At 36.9% G+C, this 23,289-nt stretch overlaps 1 protein-coding gene across 1 annotated transcript in view; it reads left to right on the top strand.

Moving 5' to 3' along the window:
- Positions 1-23,289, top strand: part of LOC129263340 (thrombospondin type-1 domain-containing protein 7A-like) — a 46,814-nt gene that overhangs the window by 1,670 nt on the left and 21,855 nt on the right. Inside the window, exons 2-8 of the mRNA XM_064100935.1 lie at positions 8,727-8,844; positions 9,461-9,614; positions 11,045-11,171; positions 12,062-12,197; positions 18,205-18,441; positions 20,506-20,769; positions 21,360-21,614. Of these exons, the coding sequence (XP_063957005.1) occupies positions 8,727-8,844; positions 9,461-9,614; positions 11,045-11,171; positions 12,062-12,197; positions 18,205-18,441; positions 20,506-20,769; positions 21,360-21,614 (1,291 nt within the window). The remainder of the gene's footprint in view (positions 1-8,726; positions 8,845-9,460; positions 9,615-11,044; positions 11,172-12,061; positions 12,198-18,204; positions 18,442-20,505; positions 20,770-21,359; positions 21,615-23,289) is intronic.

Below are 23,289 nucleotides of genomic sequence, written 5' to 3'. Positions count from 1 at the left end.
AATAAGGGTGTCAAAAACACTAAAATAATGAAGAAAGGGTATCTATTCTATTTCGCTAAGAAAGTCAATTGAAGTGCCCCTCCCCCCACCCACCCTTGGTGGCTATTCACCTTTCGTCAAGGTCATGATATCAACTGAAATAATTTTATAGTACAAAGAGGAAGTTATCTGACTTGTGAAGAAATGACTATCCCTTGGATGTCATTCATCACATGCCTTTTAAAGAATCCAAAACAGGATAAAACTATTTATCAAGATTATTCTTCTGCTATTACATGACAAAAAAAAGCAAAATGGAAATAGCAACTTCAATTTTAGGACCTTAATTATAGCCTTAATTCAACTTCTACTGAATTGTAAGGTATATTTTTATGATTTATTAATGGGATGGCAATGTCCCTTTTCATTTAAATATAAATCAGTTGTTCATCAAATCCCAAATCCGATGCATGTAAAAACCCTTTTGTTATCAACATACATGTATTGTAGATAGAAACTTTACAATTGCAAGTACATATTTGCCATAAAGTCTGGGATTTTTTTTTAATTCAAAGATTTCTTTTTATGATACAAATGACAGTTTAGCAAAGACACAAAGACAGGATCATTTCTAAATCTGTTGTGGGGAAAAGTGATTGCTATCATTTTGACAGATCAGCAACAAATAGTTTGGAATATAGTGTACATGTATGTAGCTGTAAGATAATGTGGCCCAGTATTATAAATGGAAGAGTATTTAGTTCATGAGTGTACATGATGCATCCATGGGTGGACAAGCTGTCTCAGTCTCTCTCAATTGATCCATCTGCATTCCAGTCAGATAAAGCCTGGGGATAACATTATCTTATTTAGTCTACCAACTATATCTCTTCCCCATCCTGCCCCCCCCCCTCCATCTCCACTTCCCCCTTCCTCTCCCTTCATCTCCCTCACCTACTTATCTCTCCCTCCATATCCCATCTCGTCCTCTTCTCTCCTCTTCCCTCCCAGGCATAGTCTGTACCATACTACTGAATTTCTCTCTCTACCCCTTCCCCTCCCCACCTCCCCCCTCAGCTTCCCTCCCTCCTCTTCCCTCACTCGCACTTACATCTCCCTCCCTATCTCCCTCTCCATATCGTTCTCCATAATTCCCTTACCCCCCTTCCTGATCTGCTCCCTTCTCTCACTTTCTCTCCTCCTCCTCCTCTCCCCACCCCTCCATCTCCCCTCCCTCATCTTCCATTCCCCTACATGTATGTAGCCTTACTTGTCCTCTTCCCTCCCAGGCATGGTCTGTACCATATTACTGAATTTCTCTCTCTACCCCTTCCCCCACCTCTACCCCTTCCCCTCCCCACCTCCCACCCTCAGCTTCCCTCCCTCCTCTTCCCTCACTCACACTTACATCTCCCTCCCTATATATTGTTCTCCATGATTCCCTCTCTCCCTTTCTCTCTCCTTCCCCTCCTCTCCCCACCCCTCCATCACCATTTCCTCATCTTCCATTCCCCTACAAGGCCTACATGTATGTAGCCTTACTTGTCCCTCGCCTATCTCTCCCTCCATATTGTTCTCCATAATTCCCTTACCCCCTTCCTGATCCTCTCCCCTCTCTCCCTTTCTCTCTCTCTTCCCCCTCCTCTCCCCACCCCTCTATCTCCCCTCCCCCATCTTCCATTGTTGCCCCTACGAGTAATGAAGCCCTACATGTACTTGTCTCTCGCCTATCTCTCCATGCTCAATATCTTTCTCCATTCATGTACATGTACTTCCCCTACCCCTCCCCCTTTGCTCCCCTTTCCTGTTCGCTCTCCCTTTCTCTCCCGTTCTTTCTGTAGAGCTACAAAAGATAGAGCTGTTATGTAAATAAATATTTTGCCTATTTGTATTATCCTCAGGCCCTACATGTAATGCCCCTTCATAAAACATAGACAACCAATTGTAAAATTACTTGTTACTATATTTACCATAGTGAACATGTATGACAATCCTAGGACAAAGAGATCACATATCAATTGTAAAATTAATCTTGTTTTGCTACCCTCCCAGGGCCCCATTGCATGAAAGTTAAAGGAGAATGAAACCCTTGAAACCAGCTGAATCCATATCAAAGAGAAAAATCAAAGAAACATATTGTTGAAAGTTTGAGGCAGATTGAATGAATAATAAGAAAGTTATGAGCATTTGAATATTGAGATCACTAATGCCATGTAGATCCTCCCATTGGCAATGCAACCAAGATCTGTGATGTCACACACGTACAACTCCCTCATTACTTTAGTACTTATTTCACTTATATTCTCACTTTTATAGAGTCTATCACAAGGTGAGGTGTTCTCTTTACGAGAGGACAAGTACAGAGGTTTCACAACATTATATCAATGATGAATCGTTTGTCATATGATTAGAATGAGCAAAAAGAGATGTTTTGGGATATATTTTCAGTGTCTAAAAGGGGAGAGTTGTTCATCTGTGACATCATAGATCTTGGTCGCATTGCCAATGGGAGGATCTCCATAGCATTAGTGATCTCGACATTCAAATACTCATTACTCTTCTATTGCTAGTCCTATTTTACTCAAACTTTTGTTGATCTTACTCTTTTACTTTTCTGCTTTCACAAAAGCTAACTTGCTCCAAGAGTTTCATTCTCCTTTAATATTATGGTAACTTTGCCATCCAATGGCATCTTTAATGGAATCCTCGATTCTGATTGGCTGCTGAGCAGTTGCCATGGTAGTTACCAAAAATGTTTTATGCAATGGGCCCAGGTGTAATAATTCAAGGTGAGAGCCCAATCCAATTCCAGGATCATTAATGATCCTTCTGATCCTCCATCTAATCCCATTGATCGTTTAATTGGATGAGGGGGGGGGGGGGGGGGGGGAGAGCTACTTGTCTTGGGGAAGGTGGTCCCAATTATGAAATGTAATCAGTGCTAATGAATGATACCCTCTAGTGTGTGAATGACTCATTTCCTTGTTAAACTTTTATTATGACCTACTTGTAGTTTCTCACCTCGCTTTATTAGGTGCACTCCGGGCCATTTCACACTCAAAGAAATTTATTAAACTGCAGTTACTGCTCCAGGCAAAGATTTTTTTTTAAATATAAATTTGGGGGCTACTTTTTTTTACCATCTACTCCCAAAATCTGCTACCTATAAGCTTTAATATTGCACTGAATGAGTATTTTCTGAGGCTCCTTTTTTAACAAGTTGTTTAAAATTGATGTTTGTTTCATTAAACAAAAAATAGCACATTTTCTAAGCCTGTCATTTTAACAACAAGTTGTTTTAAGTTTAAACAATTATAAAAAAAAGTTTAAACAACTTGTGTAGGCTTTTAAGAAATGTGTTTTTTTTTACTGTGTAGGGTCACACACCGAGACATAAGTGCTAGTTGAAATGATAACAATATGCAATTTAGGGATTTTATGTAGTGGTTGGTAAACGTTAACTAGTGCAATGTTGTATACATGTATGTACATGTATGCACCTGTACAACTGGGCGTTGTGGCGTGCGCCTGTAATCCAAGCTATGTGGGGAAGTTACAAATTGATGCAGAGGTTCGAGGTTCGAGCCCTGGTCACGTCTTTCGGATGGTGACGTTAAAGGTCGGTCCCAGACGTAAATAATCATATCTGATTGATACACGTCTGACAAAATTCAAATACACACGCTTTTATTTGTTGTGTGAATGGGGATGAGTATACAGCGTTATCTTGATGTGTTGTCTGGTAGCCTAAAGATACAGACAGTGTTTGACACATTAAAACATCTCTCTTGATGACTTAATTGACCAAGTGTCTAAAAAGAGGATGGAACGGAAAGGAGGGTGGCAATAATTAGCCCAAAATCCAATTAAGAAAAGCAAGATTTAATGAAGAAACGTTGCTGTTTGACAGAGCTAAAGTCTATTTATCATTATGCATTGGTTATAGACTGTTATGATTTACAACACTGTTACAGAGAATGACAAAATTCATGGTGATAAATTATTCTTATTCATCGTCAACTTTGAAATGTTTGTTTTTATTTGATTTTGAACAATGTCTTTTAATTCAGGACAGCTTCAGTTTTAAGTTACCTGTCAAACACAGGATTTCTAACCTTAGATTTTTTTTTCAATTTGTATGTAGCTTGGAAGTTTTGAATTTGTGTTTTACTTAATAGTTAATCCTTAAGTTTATAAAATATAACTCCAAATGTTTGGCTGGCACAATTCAGAGCCAATCTGTATCAATCTGTAACAACCTCTGGCCTTGCTGTTTTTTAGAGACGCTGTCATTTGTTGGAAAGTTTAAAAAAATATTTAAAAATATACATGTATATAAAAAATTAAGAAATAAATGTCATTCTTATCACGGGCTAAGAGGGTGGGGTCACCCAAAAAAAAGCGATAGGGAGATTGTACAATTATTTTTCATACTTCTTCAATACTATTCTCCATGGTTCCAAGCTATAGATATCCTCACCAAAATTGTGTAAAAAAGTGAAAACTGATAAAAATATCATGCTATTTTGGGGGGCAAAATGGAAATGTTTGTGTAGATTGGTCATTTCATGCTGGGTGAACCAGCAAGCAAGCTATGCATCGCTTTCCTCTTGGAAGACACTGATAAGTATCTGATATCACTCTTTTCAAATGAGTGTTTCTATTAGGAAATATTCATATTTTAGGGGGAAAGAGGCCCAGTTTAATATGTGTATAAAATTTAAAAATGCTCCTTCCTATTTCTGGAAAATTTATAAGTAGTTTGTTCCTCTGTCTTGGCTGTCAGTCACCTTTCAGAGTTGGTAGACATGTAGACCTGTTTAAAAATCAATTTCCATACTGCCTACAATGAGTGTACAGTGTTTAGCATGAAAATGCTGTTTACATTTTAAGCACAATGTTTAAAGCTGTTATTTTAAACAAAAAGTTGTTTAAAACTTTAAACATTTGTTTCATTTTTTAAAACAACTTGAGTGGCTGCCTTCAAACAGCACGTAACATGTATAAAGATTAAAAAGCATATTTTCAGTTATGTGTTTGGTACCTATAATTTAGAAAAGGTTGTCAAGTCTCCTTGTCAAAATCTTCTTAGGAGGAAACTTCTTTTGTGACTGGTAAGAGGTGTACCAATAATGAGAACAAGTGATTTTGGAAGTACATGTAAGTGCCCCCCCCCCCTCTCTCCCTCTCTCTCTCTCTTTCTGGGCACAGTTTGTAATACTGACCGTGAGTGTGCTAAGGATATTCAATTCAATTCTATACAGTTTTGTTTTTATTGTGAGAAATGATTACATGACATAATTCAGAAGACTCATATTATCATATTTACAAAGTAAAAACATATATACAATACATGATTATGACCTAGGTTTTGTATAAAAACAATATAATGTACATGTATAAAAATGACAGCACTTGCTAGACTATATTTATCTTGATACATTATCACTTGAGCCATACTATGCAAATCATTATTCCGGCAAGTTTCAAAGATTGCAATTAATTGAAGGATTGAAATCATGAAATTGTAAAAATCGAATGAACAACAAATTAAAGTATTATTTTAATATTCAAAAGTAATTTTGAAAAGTCTCTCATCCCAAACATTTCACTCTTAATGTGCCATATTCACTGTAATCAGCGAGTGCCATTTTTTTTCAAAGAGTCTATATTTCATTGTTTTATTTATAATAAACAGGGAATCACTCTTGAGACAATAATGTTAAACCTCTTGACCATATTAAGCTGAATTGAATAATGGAATCACCCATGCATGCAATGCACTCCTCAAAATGCAATAGGCATAACAATAGCTGTATGACCATTGCACAAAATAGTTTTCGTGGCAGTCCAGTGGATGCACAGATATGTGTTCATGGCATGTTAAGAGTTAATCAGCTAAGTTGCATTATGTACAAACACATTATTTCATAATGAGTCAAAGAGTAAAATCATCTGAGGATAGCTGGCAAACTTCTTTCTCCAGGTGGTAGCTGTTATGTTGCCTGCGGATGATCGCCTGAGGAAATGTTTTAATTACTCATGTACCAAAATAAATATCATCATGCACTTTTGATCAGTGATTTGTTATATGAGATCTTAACACCTGGCTCAAAATTTACAAAAGGTGTAAGATATAGAGTGATAAAAAAGAAAAATATCTTTTTTTTGTACATGTAGCATGAAACAGAATTTTGTTGTAATCAATTTCCGTGTAACAGCTTTGAAATTTGAGAAGCATAATTGTTCCCTGCACATTGCTCCTTATTAAGGCATGTACAGTAGAACGCGAAATGCACATGATAATGTAGAAAATTAGAAATCTACTCTGAAAAAAATGTGGTTGTAGTTGCCGACTGTATAAATGAAAACACCTCACTTTCAGTGATAAAATAACGATACTGTATTTTTAAAGTGTTTGAAAATTACCCCAAAGTTAGGATTACATGTAGGTGCATAGTTGACCACTTTCCTCCAAATGATTCAATTTTAACTTGAAAATTCCATTATTTTTTCTTCCGGCACTGATGAAAGTTAATTGTTTTGCCTCTCTTGTGTACACGTATGTATGTAGGACTACTCTTTTATTGTTGAATATTTTTTTATGTATATTGATTAATTTAGTAAAATTTTACTAGTAATTCATTAATTCATTATTTATTGATTTCATTGATTCATTGATTGTAAATAATTAATTAATGATTATTTATTTATTTATCTATTTATTCATTTATTTGTTTATTTATTTATTCATTTATTGATTGATTGATTGATTTATTTATTCATTCATTCATCCATCCATCCATCTATCCATCCATCCATTCTTTTTTTCAATCCACTGTCTTCTATCTTTCCTTCCATTCTATTTTTCGGGGGGGGGGGGGGGGTTATCATCCTCGTCTTTCTCCAATTAGAGAGTATCAATGTCCTGTAATACCTCATATAACTCATTACACAGACCAGCGATGTGATGGTGATCTATAATGTGGTTTAAACCAACACAGTCTGAAATGACCTTTGGTGTGGTGAACTACATTTATTTTTGAAGGAGGTTTGGTCTGATTAATGGACATGACACAGTTTGATTTAGGAACATCCTTTCCCATGTACTAGCTATTTGTCTCTTTGAGTACCCTATAAAAATTAATGATTTGGCTAGAAAGGTCAACAGACAGTTTAAAAAATATAAATTATCAGGATGCAGTATCACCTTTGCACAGTTGTCACAAAACAAACTGACTATTATTATTATTATTATTATTTTAATATTTGTTTTCCTTGTAGCACGTGGAAATATGTCTTGGTCTATATACTATTATATCATTCAAAATGTGAAATTACACTTTGAAGGCCACTGCTCTAGAGAAATGACAAAATGATGTTAAAAAATGGCAATTAATCAATTGATTTTTTTGAGTAGTGTAATTAAAATTATTTAGTATTACATGTATATGGAATCAAGTTATTGAACTGGGACAAAAATGAAAATTCCAATGAATATGTATTGCACTGTTTGAAAGAAATCCAAGGAAAAGAAAATTTGTGATCCAAGTATACATTACTAATGCATTTGTGCATTAGAAATGAACCAGTTAAAATGGAAAATGCTCTAAGATCATAGTATTTCAAAAGGTTATTGCACAATAACAAGAGGAAGAAAGCAAGGTCCAGCGGAGAAGAACATGAACATTACTATATCTATAGAGAAAATGTTTATTTCATTTTAAAGGAGAAATATATTGATTTTGAACATATGGCCTTATTATATTTCAATGGAAAGGTAATGATTTGGGGATTATCATTAGGCCATTTGAAAATAACGAAAATAATACACAAGATGGAAATCGCCAATTAAAAAGCGCTAAAATGCCTCTCCGAAATATGCCTCGCATCGGCCTCTGAATTGACTCAAATTCGATGACGTGTATGAGAGTACCAGAGACGTGATTGGCTCTCCCACATCAAGCTCCACTTACGTGCAAAACCTATTGCGAATGCTAGTGAACGAGCGATTTCTCCTCACTGTCACTAAATAGTTCGATCATGAAATGGAAGAAAACCCAGAGCAAGTTCATAGTAAACAAGAGACCCAATTGATGCACTGTTCTTCAGTGTTAAAAACATCACATTCTTTGTGACTTTCTTCTTTGATACAAATCATATATGATAAAGCAAATGTAAATACAGCGAATCTTAGAAAAAACGCACTCTCTAAATTTCTTAGATTGAAATAGATTGCGATCGAGGACCAATCCAATCTACTTCTTCTAGATTTAGAAGTATTTGATGGAAGCTTTCTGTATCCATGCACATCCAAAACTTGGCAAACACAGTATGCTATGTAGTAATACTAACCCGTGAGCAGGTTCGATGGGCATAAACAGTCCATATCAGTGAAAACTGGCGACTCTTTTGAAAGTAAATCTTTGTCTTAATTACAAAAACTAATTTGATCACATTGCATAATTTGCATACCTGTTTTATGTTTAGATTTTTATGCTTCTGCACGCCATAGATCTTTGACGGAAGCATTTCATGTATAATGCTTTGGGGTCGTGGATCAACTTCAAACTTGGTCCTTATACGCATATACCGGCGCATATACATGTACATGTATAGGCATATAAGTCACATTGCACTATCTGTTAGTAATTAACCTGAGTGTGTAGTGTAAAAGGCAAAGGTCAAAGCTCTAATGTTTGATCTGATTTCAAACCAATTGATAACTTTTTTTGTTTAAATTCCAGCCTTCGAGCGCTGGTCCAAGTTCCTGTGCAGTTGGACAGAGATACAGACAGGTCGATTGCGTGGATGACATCGGAGAGACCGTAGAAGGCGAAAGATGCTTACAGAATGGTGAATCGGGTGAGTGCTCCATCTCTAAAACCATTTTCCTTTATTTCCCCTTTCAAATTCATTTGCATAAAGGATTCACTCAGTTATTGAATAAAGGGGAAGTTCATGTTGACAAAAAGTTTTGTTTTAAATATCAGAACAAATATTGGTGAAGGTTTGAGGAAAATCCATCGAAGATATGCATGTAGGAAGTCATTAGAATTTAAAGTTTTTGATTGTGATGTCATATACAAGCAGTTGTCCCATATGTTATGATATATAAAATGCATGTATTTCAATTTTTTAATGGTTCATGAAGAGTTGAATACTAACATTTTTTTCTTGTCAAGGAGCTGGTGTGAAATGATTACCGGTAGTCTGTTGATGAACTGAAGGTACAATAACAGGGGTCCGTTGCAGAATGAGTTGCGTTTAAATGCAAGTCAAAAAATCAATCGCAAGTCCCAAATGCGCGCTGTTGATTGGTTGAAAATCAAGTTACACTTGATTTTTAGAGTTGCGATTGATTGCAACTCTTTCTGCAACAGGCTCCTGAACATATTTTCTATTTTTAGAGATGACATTTCATTGACTCTGATATTACACTACCATTATCTATTAATTTTGTTTTCTTACTGTATTTCAGGAGTTGAAAACAGTCTCCAAACTGTAAACTTCGAGCCACCCAGGCAGGAGATCTGCACGGTCCCCTGCGATTGCCTCGTCTCCCTGTGGTCAGCATGGGGTGAATGCTCTGTGACCTGTCATGACCCCATCTCTCAAGAGGTCGGAGGTCACAGGTAAGATTTACGATCCAAGGCCTATATGACATGCATCCTATTACTAGTAGATACATGCTGTGAATTGTAGGTCTCTGAAGTAGTTAGCTCTGGGGAGTGTTTCATCAACATTTTCATCCGACAAGTTGTCAGATCTGACAACTTTCCTTGATTATGATGGGCTGAGAGGTACTGTTACCATAGTAACTGTCGGATAAAACAATACTTGTCAGATAAAACGTCTGACAAGTCCTTTCATGAAACGCTCTCCAGGTTACAATACCTGTTGCTCAACAAAATGAAATATTTAGAGCTAAATCTTGACTTCCAATATAGTTTATGCAACAGGATAGCTATTCCCAATGAAGTGCATACATGTACACCTTGTTTTTTTCATGACTTGTAGAAGCTAATTTGTGAAAAAATAGCAGTTGTTGCTGACAATACGTACTGTCCATTTGTGATAAATCTTTCCCTATTGGTATTATTTTCACTTTATGTCCATATTATATCATTTGATATTTGAACAGATACTGATTTCATTATGGTGATTGCATTCTTTTTATGTTTTCAAGCATTCCATCCTCATGTGTGACCTGCCACCCCCAAACCAACATTAAGTCACCAGGGAAGGTTCTCTGTAAATAGACAAAATATCGATTTGGTCTTCCAAGTGTAGTCCAATTGTATCTTCAATATTTGAATGGAATAAGCTTGATAATTCAATTAGAACAGCTCCTTCTGTCATTTCATTTAAGAGAATGTTTAGAAGAACTTGTAATTTATAAATAACTTGCGGAACATCCACTGTTGTGCTTATTTTGTGTTAGCATGACCTTGATGATTTGATGGATATTATCAGTATTTTCTTAGTTAATTTGATAAATTGATATTTGATTATACGTCAAACGAGTGTCCGTCTGCGTTTTGTTTGCTGCTAAGTTTGTTAATGTTTCGTTTTACATTCAAATCCTAATGTGAATCTTAATGCCGACGTAACATTCTGTACATACGTTATGCATTTTGTAAATATGTTTATTGTTATTCAGGGCCCCATGGAAGACCACTACTTATTGGTGAATGGGCCACCCTGTCAAAATATCAGAAATAAATAAATAAAAATAGGAAATTATGGTGGTGGTGATTTTTTACCTGATTGGTACGGAAGCATGAATGCTTGTAAGCAAGTAACCAGAGAACCGACGGCTTGAGGTCCTCTCCGATGGACCTGGTTATGAGGATTAATGCCTTACCAAAGGACTCGAGCGCACCAAGTGGGAATTCAACCCAGATCACCAGAATCCGAAACCCTTGCTCTACCGACTGAGCTATCGTGCCTCCAATATTAGCTGATCTGAAATAATAATTCTTCTTCCTCACTCTGTGAAAATTTGAAATTGATTTTGAGGTGGAAGGTCACAAATATAAGTTTTTATCCCTCCCCCCACTAGGATGAGGACGCGAAGGGTTCTGAGGGCAGCTTCAAATGGGGGGCTCCCATGCCCCCCTCTGACGGATCATCAGCCTTGCTTGATTCAAAACATGACAGCGTGTCCCCAGTACGAATGGTATCTCCAGGTAGGTCATAACGTTGGTATGAAGGGTCGCTGTGGTGATGATGATGGTGACAGTGGTGGTGGTGGTGATGATGATGATGGTGATGATGATGATGATGATGATGGTGATGATGATGATAATGATAATTGATGATGATGATGATGATGATGATGATGATGACAATGATGATAAATGATTATGATGATGGTGATGATGGTGATGGTGATGATGGTGATGGTGAAGATGATGGTGATGATAATGATGATGATAATGATAATTGATGATGATGATGGTGATGATGATGGTGATGATGATGGTGATGGTGGTGATGATGATGGTGATGATGGTGATGATGATGGTGATGGTGGTGATGATGATGGGGGGCTCCCATGCCCCCCTCTGACGGATCATTAGCCTTGCTTGATTCAAAACATGACAGCATGTCCCCAGTACGAATGGTATATCTCCAGGTAGGTCATAACATTGGTACCAATGGTCGCTATGGTGATGATGAGAAGGAGGAGGGTGATAGTGGTGGTATTGACAAATGAGGACAATGATGATGTTGATGATAAGCAGGAGGAAGAGGAGGTGGGAGGGGGTGGGGAGGAGAAGGAGGGGGATAGTAGTGGTGGTGGGGTTGATCGCGATGAGGATGAAGACGATTATTGTGGTGATGAATGATAGTGATGATGATGAGGAGTGATGATCGCATGGACCAAATGGTTATTAGACCACATGGTCATTAGACAAAATGTTGATGGACAGAATGGCATTAGACTACTAAATGAAGGTGGACCAGGTGGTGAGTGGACGAGTTGGCAGTGGAAGAATTGGCAATTTACCATTGATAGTCAGATATCAGTTGGTAGTCTTGATTCTAAACTTTATTTGATTCTATTCTATATCAGGACTGGCAGCAGTGCAGAGTAACCCAGAATTCGAGTGCCCCATGTGGGGCTGGTATTGAGACTAGGCAAGTCTTCTGCATTGATAGCAGGAGCGACGTACTGTCACCAGTAGCTGATGAATTCTGCTTTAATTCTGGTAAGGAGCGTAAACGTATAACCGTCAGAATGTAAATGATAGACCCATTTATATAGCGCAGCCTCCAGTTACACTACAAAGGCACTATTAAAAGCATTCAAGAAATAAATTCTATTGGTTACCCATTCACCTCACCTGGGTAGAGTGTTGGACAGCATATAAATTTCTCACTGGAGTAAGATTTGAACCCACAACCATAAGGGGAGAGTCTGAACCACCACACCATGACATACCCACAACGTGTAAGATAATTTCTCATCCCTTTAAAGGGGAAGTTCACCCTGAGGAAAACTTTATTGTAAAAATAGCAGAAAAAATAGTTAAAAATATTGGTGAAGGTTTGATGAAAATCCGTTAAAGAGTAAGAAAGTTATTAGAGTTCAAAGTTTTGGATTTGTGACGTCATAAACGAGCAGCTGCCCCATGTGTTATGTAATATAAAATGCATGAATTTCATATTTTTTATGGTTCCTGATGACTTAATTTTGTTTCCTATTCATGATCGGGTGTGAAATGATTTGTCTATTTATATACAAAAGGTACAGTGAAAACCATTTTCAATTTTCTGAGAAAATGAAATTTCATTGATTTTTTACCATTCGCTATGTAGGAATGCTGCTCGCACATGACGTCACAAATCAAATAATTGAAATTCTAATAACTTTTTAATTATTTGATGAATTTTTCTCAAACCTTCGGCAATATTTTTTATAATTTTTTCTGCTATTTTTACAATAAACTTTTTGTCAGGGTGAACTTCCCCTTTAATGGGAAATTTGGAATGGGTAACATTACATAGATTTCAGAGTAAATCTCATAGACACTAGCAGTTTTTTTTTTTTTTTTTTTTTTGGGGGGGGGGGGGGTGATCTACATGTATCCTTTCTTTGTCCTAAATCTGTAATCTGTATTCTACCCCCTCCCGCTTGTCAGAAATGGGTAAACCATCATTTGCTCCTGCTCTAATACCGCCTTCTCTAACATTACCGTTGGTTATTAATAGCACTAATGCTGTCATATTGAATCAGAATGGTACGTGTTGTGATTGATTATGCAAGAACTGTAATGAATACTGCTAATGAGGTGTATTAATGTTCATTTATTTCCACTTCACAGACAAAGTTGTCAGACTGGAAGTTTGAACAAATCAAATTCAGTTCTGTCTACCTATAATTAGATATCCCTCCATACAATTTCCCCTATTTCTCCATTCACAATTTTTCTCAATCAAATCGGTATATTGAGGTAGAATGAACAGACCTGGGCTCCGTCTTACAAAGAGTTGCATTTGATCCAATCAATCACTAACTCTATGGAAATCCATCAGTGTCATAATTTTTTCTACAGAAAACTTGCAAAATGTCCTTTGTAAACAAAGAGAAGCACAGTGAATTTTTAAGAAAACAATGAATGCATGAATATACATCATCTGTAGCTGGAAAATATTTTGAACAAACATGCATTTTAGATGTTGACTTTGCTAGCTTTCCATAGTTGTGATTGATTGGATCAATTGCAACTCTTTGTAAGACGGGGCTCTGATTACTGGTTCCTAGACATTTGCTTTGACGACTATTTCTCTGGCGAGTATTGTTCCCCTGTAACTTCCACACACTAATGAGATGACCAACTTCAACCCTGGATGTAATAATAATAATATGTTCCATTTGCATCGTGCATCTAAATTGCATACTCTACTGCGCTTGATACTTAGTATCATATTATTACCCCGGCTGTAGATGAGCCGCTGTATAAGCGCTAAAGCATTCAAGGAATAAATCCTACCGGGTACCCATTCACCTCACCTGGGTCGAGTGCAGCACAGTGTGGGTTAATTTCTTGCTGAAGGAAAACACGCCATGGCTGGGATTTGAACCCACGTCCCTCTGATTGAAATACGAGAGTCGCAACCACTAGACCATAACGCCTCCATGTAACACTATACCCTACCTTAAACCTTACATAAACTCTTTGTAATCCTATAACCCAAACCCTATCTTAGATGAAATAAAGCCCGGAGCAATTGTCGCAGGAGCAAATGTCGTCTCACCGAATTACCAAGTGTCAAATTCACGTTAAAATAAGATTGCGTTAAATGCAGTCGTTGTGTGACTTCTACATCATACCTGTCATAAGTTGTGCTTTTTGAAATATCAAATATTCCTTCCTTGAATTTTTGAAATATTGCTGATAATTCTTCATTCCCAATTGAGTATGAAAACATCTCTGCTTTAATTGAGTAAAATATGGGAAAATTGTTGCTTAAACATTAGCCTTGCTTGTGTTTAATCTATTCCACCTACACCTGAAAGTGCCCAAAATGATATTAAAAAAAAAACTGACTAGAATCCTTTATATTGGACTATAAAAAAGATCTTCCGAGTTTCTTGATTTACTGGAGGTAACCAACAATGGACATAGGTTATCCTATGCGCACTCCATACAATCAAATTGCCTACTTGCATGAGTGTGAACGCACCTTGCTGGTCAAACCTGTGAGTTATCAAAATGAGATGAGGCATGGTTCATTTCCATTTTTTTTGCAATCTAATCGCTATATTGAGCTAGTGTGAACGCACCCTGCTGGTCAAACCTCTAATTTGTCTAAATGAGATAAGGCAGGCTTTAATGGGTGCAGGAAATGAGGAGGATGTATCAATTTGTACTACTGCTTCTATCTGCACTCATCTGTGATATCCTCCTATTAATCAAATAATCTTAAAGTAGGTGTCGGTAATGAGACTATTATGACCATCTAGACACCCAAATTGCCTTAGGGCTTAAATATCTTTAGAGTGATTAGACTGTGTTTGCATTAGAAAGGATAAAGAGGGGATTGTTATTGTTGTTTTGGTATTATTAATTATTATTACTATTGATTTATTAGTATTATTTGTAGAAACATAATTTTTAGTATTATCATTATTATTATTTATTATCATTATTTATTATTGTTATTATGATATTTATTGGTATTGCATGTATTTCTTCTTGCCCACACTTGGTACATACAATCCTAGGGTAATACAATGTGTGCGTTGTTGAGGATGATAGTGTCAAAGGTCATTAGGGGTCAGAAGGTCAAATTTTACTTTTTCTTGCTCTCATTTCTTTATTTCTGCACCAAGTGTGTTTACACTTGGTATTTTTACGTGGTATAAATAGTCATTCAATGATACCACAAGTGTGTTCATGAGGATAATAAGGTCAAAGGTCATCTCGGGGGTCAGAAGTTCATATTGCATAATTTGTTGATCGCGAAATCAGGTGAGATTAATTCATGAACCACCTAGTCCTTGTAATCTTCCATTTCTTCTTTTTCTTCTACTTCATCTTTTCTTTATTTTTTGTTCATTCTTCTCATTTACATACATCTATTTTGATATCTCTTTTTTTTTCATTTCTTTTCTTCTTCTTTTCAGTTTGTTGCAGCTTAAACAAACTTCACTTATCTTTCTATGCACCAAGAATTTTGCACTGAAATTCCACTCTTCTTTCTCATCTGTACAGCTTTTCATATCATATTAGGTTTTAAAACAAACCTGAACTTTGTGATGATGTACATTTTAATGATATTTTTAATCCTGAAGAAATAACTGAAAATCTTGGTTTACTTTGTATTATTATTATTTTTTTTTTTTTTATTTATTTATTTATGTACTTATTTATTTTGATTTTATTTTTTCAATTTGTTATTTTTATTTATTTATTTATTTTTTATTTTTTATTTATTTTTTTTTTTTGGGGGGGGGGGGGATTTTTCAAGCACACTAACAATTGGATTAATATTGTTGGCTCCAAGTTTACCAGTTGCCATGCTAACACATTATCAAAAGGAAATAGTATAAGGTTATAGTAGGTGTTATAGCCTATTTCCTGGACTATGGCTTGTATGGTTTTCGGGAAAAATACACTTCAGTAGTGTCTATCTTTTGTTTATTTTTAATTAGTACTTAGGCATTCAATCAAGGATTTGGTAGGCAGTCTTTTTTAGGCTAGAATTCAGGAAAAATACTTTAAGTTCGTCTATGTTTCGTTTATTTAAAACAACTTTCTGTCCACCATTCTGTGTATTTGCGTTTGATTCATTTATTTATTTTATATTTTTTTGCCCCAAGACAAACGCTCTATCCTACCCTTTGCACCTCCATGTCTTAAAAGAATAATGATAACAAACAAAAACACAAAAGTGTATTTTTTCTGAATAACAAGCCTTCAAAGATAGCTAAACATACTTGAATATAAAAGTCCCCCCCCCCCATCCTATCAATACAAAGTTGGCTTGATTTTAGTGCTAGGTAGTGAACAAGCAATTTTTTTTGTCAATATTGGTTCTCAGTCAAGATACTGTGCATGTACATGACTTATGTCATTGTGTGCTCGAAAGGGGAGGGGGTATTTATTTACACAATGTCTCACAAAATTTCCTGGCATGGCAGCAAGCTTAATGAAAGGGTATCGGGTCCTGGGGCCCATTTCATAAAACTTGTTATAATTAACATATTTGAAATAACAGTTTTAAGCTACTGAAATCCGTCAATCTGATTGGTTGATAGTAAATTTGATATAGAAATTGTACATTATAGCAAATGTTATATGGAATGAGACAATGGTCTATGACAAGCTATTTGGTTAATAAAAGTCTGAATGCTGGCCATTGTTTTTCAGAGAGGAAATGGAGAAGGTTTATTTTCAATATGACATCACTTCCACCTTAAAATATTATTGTATACAATCAATGAACTTTGTTTTCTCTTGATATCAGTGGCGGACCGTGACCGGAGGAGACAAAGCATTGGAGGGGCACAGCATTGTTTACAAAAATATACAGAGCCCTTCCAATCATTTGTCTCCTCCGGGTCACGTTCTGCCACTGCTTGGTATATACAAAGGGGAGTGGGAGAGAAGATGAGGGAAAAAGAAAAAATGTCAAAAGAAGATGAAGTAGAAGAGTCCAAAGTGAAGAGGAAGGAGAAGAAGAATTTAATAGTAGGAGAAGAAGAATTTAATAGTAGTAGAAGAAGAAGAAGAGAAAAAAGCAGAAGACAAAGAAGATAATGGAGCTGAAGAAGATCAAAAAGAAGGGAGAAAGAGAAGAAGAGGAAGAAGTAGAAGGAAAAAAAGGGGGAAGAAGATGAGAAGGAGAAGGAGAAGAAGAAGAAGGAGGAGAAGAAGGGAACAAGAAAAGAAGAAAGATCAGAAGAACAAGAGGAAAAGAGAGAAGGGTGAGGAAGAAAAATAAAGAAGAAAAAAGTAGAAGATGATGACAAGAAGAGGAGTGATAGGAATTTCATTAGTTTTCCTCACAAGAGGACAAAAGTAAAGCGAATTCAATCAATATGCATTCAGACTAAGTTCTGAAAACAAGACTTGTAATTATCATTTCTGAAATCTTTAAATCCGAAAAAAACTCTTTTCAATCAAGATTGTTTGTTGACATACAAAGTTAGAACCCTTATCAGACCAAATTGTCATAGAGTGATCCCACTCTATCATCACTAATCTCTGTACAGCTTCCAATGAAATGTTTTTTTTTTTTCTTCCTTTTTGCATGTAGTTAAAGGTAAAAGAAAGTAATTGCAGCAAGCAATTATTTAATGACAAAGTCTTTTAAATCAAGTTTAATGGTTACATTATCATCATTGATCTACATCTGGTACATTAATATAAACTTATCTTTGTAAGATCATGAAATCTTAGCTGAAAATCGATAATTCTGATGACCACTTGCACAGAAAAGCATACAATGTATGTGGGAGAGCTTAATATTCCTTGGAAAACTACCCGACATTTAGTGGAATTCTGTGCTTATTTTGCTAATTTCTCTGCAATTACGCATTTTCTACCAGTGTCATTTCGCACATATTTTTTACTTATACATGTATACAAACACTTTGTTGGTAATTTGATTGGATTATGTTTGAACTCATTTTGAGATCTTTACCACAACTGGTATTCACCTTTAAAGACAAAACCTACAACCTTATATCCCCTTCTGCTGCTCCAGATTCCACAAGCATATTCAAACCTGTCGCCAATCGGGCCTGCTACCTGGACTGCCCGGTGGACTGTGAAGTCGGCCACTGGACTCACTGGTCATCCTGTACCAAGAGCTGCGGTGAGGGCGCCGTTCAGATGCGCTACCGAGAAGTGCTGGTGGAGACGCTGTTTGACGGCCAGGAGTGCCCACCGCTTGTTGAACTGAGGGCGTGTGAAGCTATTGAGTGTGCATGGTGGCATGTCGGTAAGTTAGGAAACATACATGCTGTTCATTTATTGTTGTACAGTATTAATAATAATGATAATACCTAGTTTTTATATAGCACTTTTCCCATAACAGCTAAGAGTGCTCTACCTCATATTATTACCCTGGTCATTGGATTCATTTTTATCCCGCACAATTTCCACTCCCTGGGGAGCATTCCTTGCATTCATCACAGCCTGATAATGGCGCTGGCATATTCAAACAGAGTAACTTTCGCATCCTACCGGGTACCCATTTAGCACCTGGGTCGAGAGTGGCAAAGTGTGGATTAACGCCTTGCCAAAGGACGCTAGACCGTGGTGGGATTTGAACACAATACCCTCTGTTTACAAGGCAAGAGTCAGAACCTCTACACCACTGCTCTTCCACAAGACAGAGCAGTTGGAAGTTGGGGGGGGGGGGGTTTATGCTTTACTCTTATTTCCATCAGAGTCGCCGGAGCAAATGTCATGGAACCAGAAGGGGTGCAGGAGCGAGTAGGGGGTTGGTCAATAGAAGAAAAAGAGCCTTTTCAATGGGTTATGTGATGAGCCAGGCCTGTTGCTATGTCAGTGTACCCTCCAGTACCTTGTTCTTTACCTCATATTACAACTCAAGTTCCTGAGTTTCAACAGCAAACGGTCAAATTATCAAATCATAGCTCTTTGTAAAAGAGGGCTCAGACCTGCTTTTGCAGCCGCTTCTCCTGTACGTAGTGCATGTCTGTATAGCTTATCCCCCCCCCCCCTCTTATCTAATTGACCCCCAACCAAACCCCTATCCTCCTTTTCAGTGCCCAATTCTTTCCTCCACATTACAACAATAATGACCTCCCGAATGCCTACATGATCTAATTATCACATCAAGGATGCCGTGACATGGATTTGCAAGAAAAGTTCATTATCGCAGGCGATCATCCCAAGAGCGAAACAATTATGGCAGGATGTTTTTTGACAATATCCTCATGTTGTACTCCCCATACTCCCCAGTGACTCAGTGCTTTATTTTACACCCTTACATCATTGGTATATCCTGACACTAATAATCCCCCATGCATGCCCCCCTCCCCCTCATTTCCCTTCCTTGAAGAAGATGACACTTTTATACATGTACATGTTTAATCCAATGGAATCAAATGATTTGGATCATATTCACTTGGTGTACATGTATAGTCAGTGTTCTACTTTTTTCAGAAAATCTTTCAATTAAATCTAAAACACGGCAGAACTTGAACACTTTAAATATGATCATTTCCTGGTGGGGTTCACTATTGAGCACCACTGTATATCTCCTAAACTTTTCACCAATATTGTAGGGTTATTTTTTGCTAATATCTGGAAGATGTCTTTTAAAGGTCAAGTCCACCCCAACAAAAAGTTGATTTGAATAAAAAGAGAAAAATCAAACAAGCATAACACTGAAAATTTCTTCAAAATTTGATGTAAAATAAGAAAGTTATGACATTTTAAAGTTTCGCTTATTTTTCACAAAACAGTGATATGCACAACTATAGGTGAGTCAGTCGATGATGTCCATCACTCACTATTTCTTTTGTTTTTTATTGTTTGAATTATACAATATTTCATTTTTTATAGATTTGACAATAAGGACCAACTTGACTGAACCATATAGTATTAAACAAAGCTAATTCCTTATGTTCAGGGAGGAATTAATCGCTGTATCACTTGACAATGAGGAGAAAATTAGAATATTTCATATTTCCTATAATAAAATACAAAAGAAATAGTGAGTGGATGATGTCATCAGTCTCCTCATTTGCATACAGACCAGGATGTGCATATAACTGTTTTGTGAAATTAAGCGAAACTTCAAAATGTCATAACTTTCTTATTTTACATCCGATTTTGATGAAATTTTCAGTGTTATGTTTGTTTGATTTTTCTCTTTTTATTCAAATCAACTTTTTGTTGGGGTGGACTTGTCCTTTAATAAAATCATGGGATCATTATCAAGCTACAACCAACAGTAAAATGTGCCGATTCAGAGTTCTGTAATTGCTAATCATAAAATTTCTCATGCATCCTTTTTGACTTTACTACACAGGTCGATGGACGAAGTGCTTCCTGAACCGTGGCTACGACGACTGCGGGCCTGGCACCCGCCACCGAGCGGTATACTGCATAAACGCCCTCAACAGACGCGTCGATGCGTCGTTCTGCGCTGGCAAGACGAAGCCGGATAGACAGGGAACATGTCGCGTACCTTGCGCCGAAGACTGTGTAGTTAACGAGTGGTCTGATTGGGGGGATTGTTCGGTGTCCTGCGGGCCTAACGGAGGTGTAAGGAAAAGAACTAGGAGAATCGTAGGTAAGATTTAATTTGCAACTGGGAATCCTATTGAAAGTACTAAATACATAAATTTGTCCTTTTTAGGGCAAGAATTCTAAGCATTGAGTAGGAGAAAATTCCAAGATAATATTATAATAATAATAGGCATTTATATAGGACAATCTATCTAGAAATAATCTATTCTGAGGCGCATTGTTATTATTAATATTATTCATATTACCCCGGCATTTGCTCTAGCTGCCTTTCAGCGCTCAGTGCATTCAAGGAATTAATCCTGCCGCGTACCAAATTTCTTGCTGAAGGAAAGCATGACGTGGCTGGGATTTGAACCCACGTCCCTCTGACTGAAAGGCGAGAGTCGTACATGCAATAATGCTCATTCCCTAAATCTGAAAAGTGATTATAAGACCTGTTTGGAGGGACAGGATACAGTATTACCATGAGAGGGCGCTATATCACTTTTAGACTCTGTCTGAATGATATACTAGTACATGTACACCTCCAATGACTTCCAACCTACCTAACTCTAGGCTAACATTGCGTCAGAAAAGAATGTCTTGATATCTGTGACTCATTTTCTATTTCCATGATCTCTCTTTTACTACCAGCCTACCCATTCAACAAAGATTTGAACCCCTGCCTCCCGGAGGACGAATTGACCCAGACCAAACCATGCAACCTCCACGTATCGTGTCATTCCTACTCCTGGCAGGCCACGGCATGGGGAGAATGTCAACTGAATGCAACAGCCACGTGCGGAGAAGGAGGTCCTGAAGAGGAAGGATGTCTGATGAATGGAACGGCGAGCTGCGGAGAAGGGATCGGATACCAGTCACGGAGCGTGGTCTGTGAGGAGGAAACCGGTACATGTATGCTTTGTGAATACAGGAACATTCCCCAGGGAGTGGAGGATGTGTATGTTATCGCATGATCTTAAATTAGGGCGAATCTATATCTTATTGTACTTGCAGAAAGGTCATTAACATACCTTTAATTTTTACCTTTGATGATTTTTGTCTCACCTGCATAGCAGAGTGAGACTATAGGCGCCGCTTTTCCGACGGCGACGGCGGCGGCGGCGTCAACACCAAATCTTAACCTGAGGTTAAGTTTTTGAAATGACAGCATAACTTAGAAAGTATATGGACCTAGTTCATGAAACTTGGCCATTAGGTTAATCAAGTATTACTGAACATCCTGCCTGAGTTTCATGTCACATGACCAAGGTCAAAGGTCATTTAGGGTCAATGAACTTAGACCATGTTGGGGGAATCAACATCAAAATCTTAACCTAAGGTTAAGTTTTTGAAATGTCATCATAACTTAGAAAATATATGGACCTAGCTCATGAAACTTATACATAAGGTTAATCAAGTATCACTAAACATCCTGCATGAGTTTCACGTCACATGACCAAGGTCAAAGGTCATTTAGGGTCAATGAACTTTGGCCGAATTGGGGGTATCTGTTGAATTACCATCTTAACTTTGAAAGTTATGGATCTGATTCATGAAACTTGGACATAATAGTAATCAAGTATTACTGAACATCCTGTGCAAGTTTCAGGTCACATGATCAAGGTCAAAGGTCATTTAGGGTCAATGAACTTTGGCCAAATTGGGGTATTTGTTGAATTACAGCCATAAATTTGAAAGTGTGTTGGTCTAGTTCATAAAACTTGGACATAATAGTAATCAAGTATCACTGAACATCCTGTGCGAGTTTCAGGTCACATGATCAAGGTCAAAGGTCATGTAAGGTCAAAGAACTTTGGCCACGTTGGGGGTATTTGTTGAATTGCCATCATATCTCTATAAGTGTATTGGTCTAGTTCATAAAACGTGGAAATAAGAGTAACCAAGTATCACTGAACATCTTGTGCGAGTTATAGTAGTTTTCAAAATCAGCACTGCTGCTATATTGAATCGCGTGATGCAGGTGAGACGGCCAGAGGCATTCCACTTGTTAGAATTTATTTTCCTTGTCATCAAATGTTTTTTTTTTTTTTTTTAATGAGTTTTATTTGCAATTCACATTTTAACAATAATATCTCAGAAATAGATACATGATTCTTTTACATTCATATAGATAGACACCATGCTAGGTTAAAGTAATATACAACAGATCTAATTCAAAACAACAAAAATAGATCTATGCCCTTTACTCTAACATAGTAATTATATTCCACTTTTTTCTGTGAAACTCCGAACGATTATGTTTAAAAGAAATGTAGCGTTCTGTTTTTTCTAACTGTGTTAGAGTACATAGAAACGATTGAAAAAGAGCAATCGTTTTACTATATTTGCATGAAAAAAATGAAATATTTGCTGTACAGTATTATGGTATTTACCAAATAAAAATGTTCTCTTTCCAATGTTCCAAACCAAATTTCTAAATTAGATAACTTATAAGAACGGATATTTTTTAAAGTCAACCAAGTACACAAATCGTTCCAAAAGTTCGAAACAAATTGGCATTAAAAAAACAGATGCATCAAGTCATCAAATGTTTATATAGTTACTTCTTGGGCCCGTCTTA

Source organism: Lytechinus pictus, chromosome 6 (assembly GCF_037042905.1).
Source record: "Lytechinus pictus isolate F3 Inbred chromosome 6, Lp3.0, whole genome shotgun sequence".
In the NCBI taxonomy this organism is placed as follows: Eukaryota; Metazoa; Echinodermata; class Echinoidea; order Temnopleuroida; family Toxopneustidae; genus Lytechinus; species Lytechinus pictus.
This window is presented reverse-complemented; position numbering and strand designations above follow the sequence as displayed.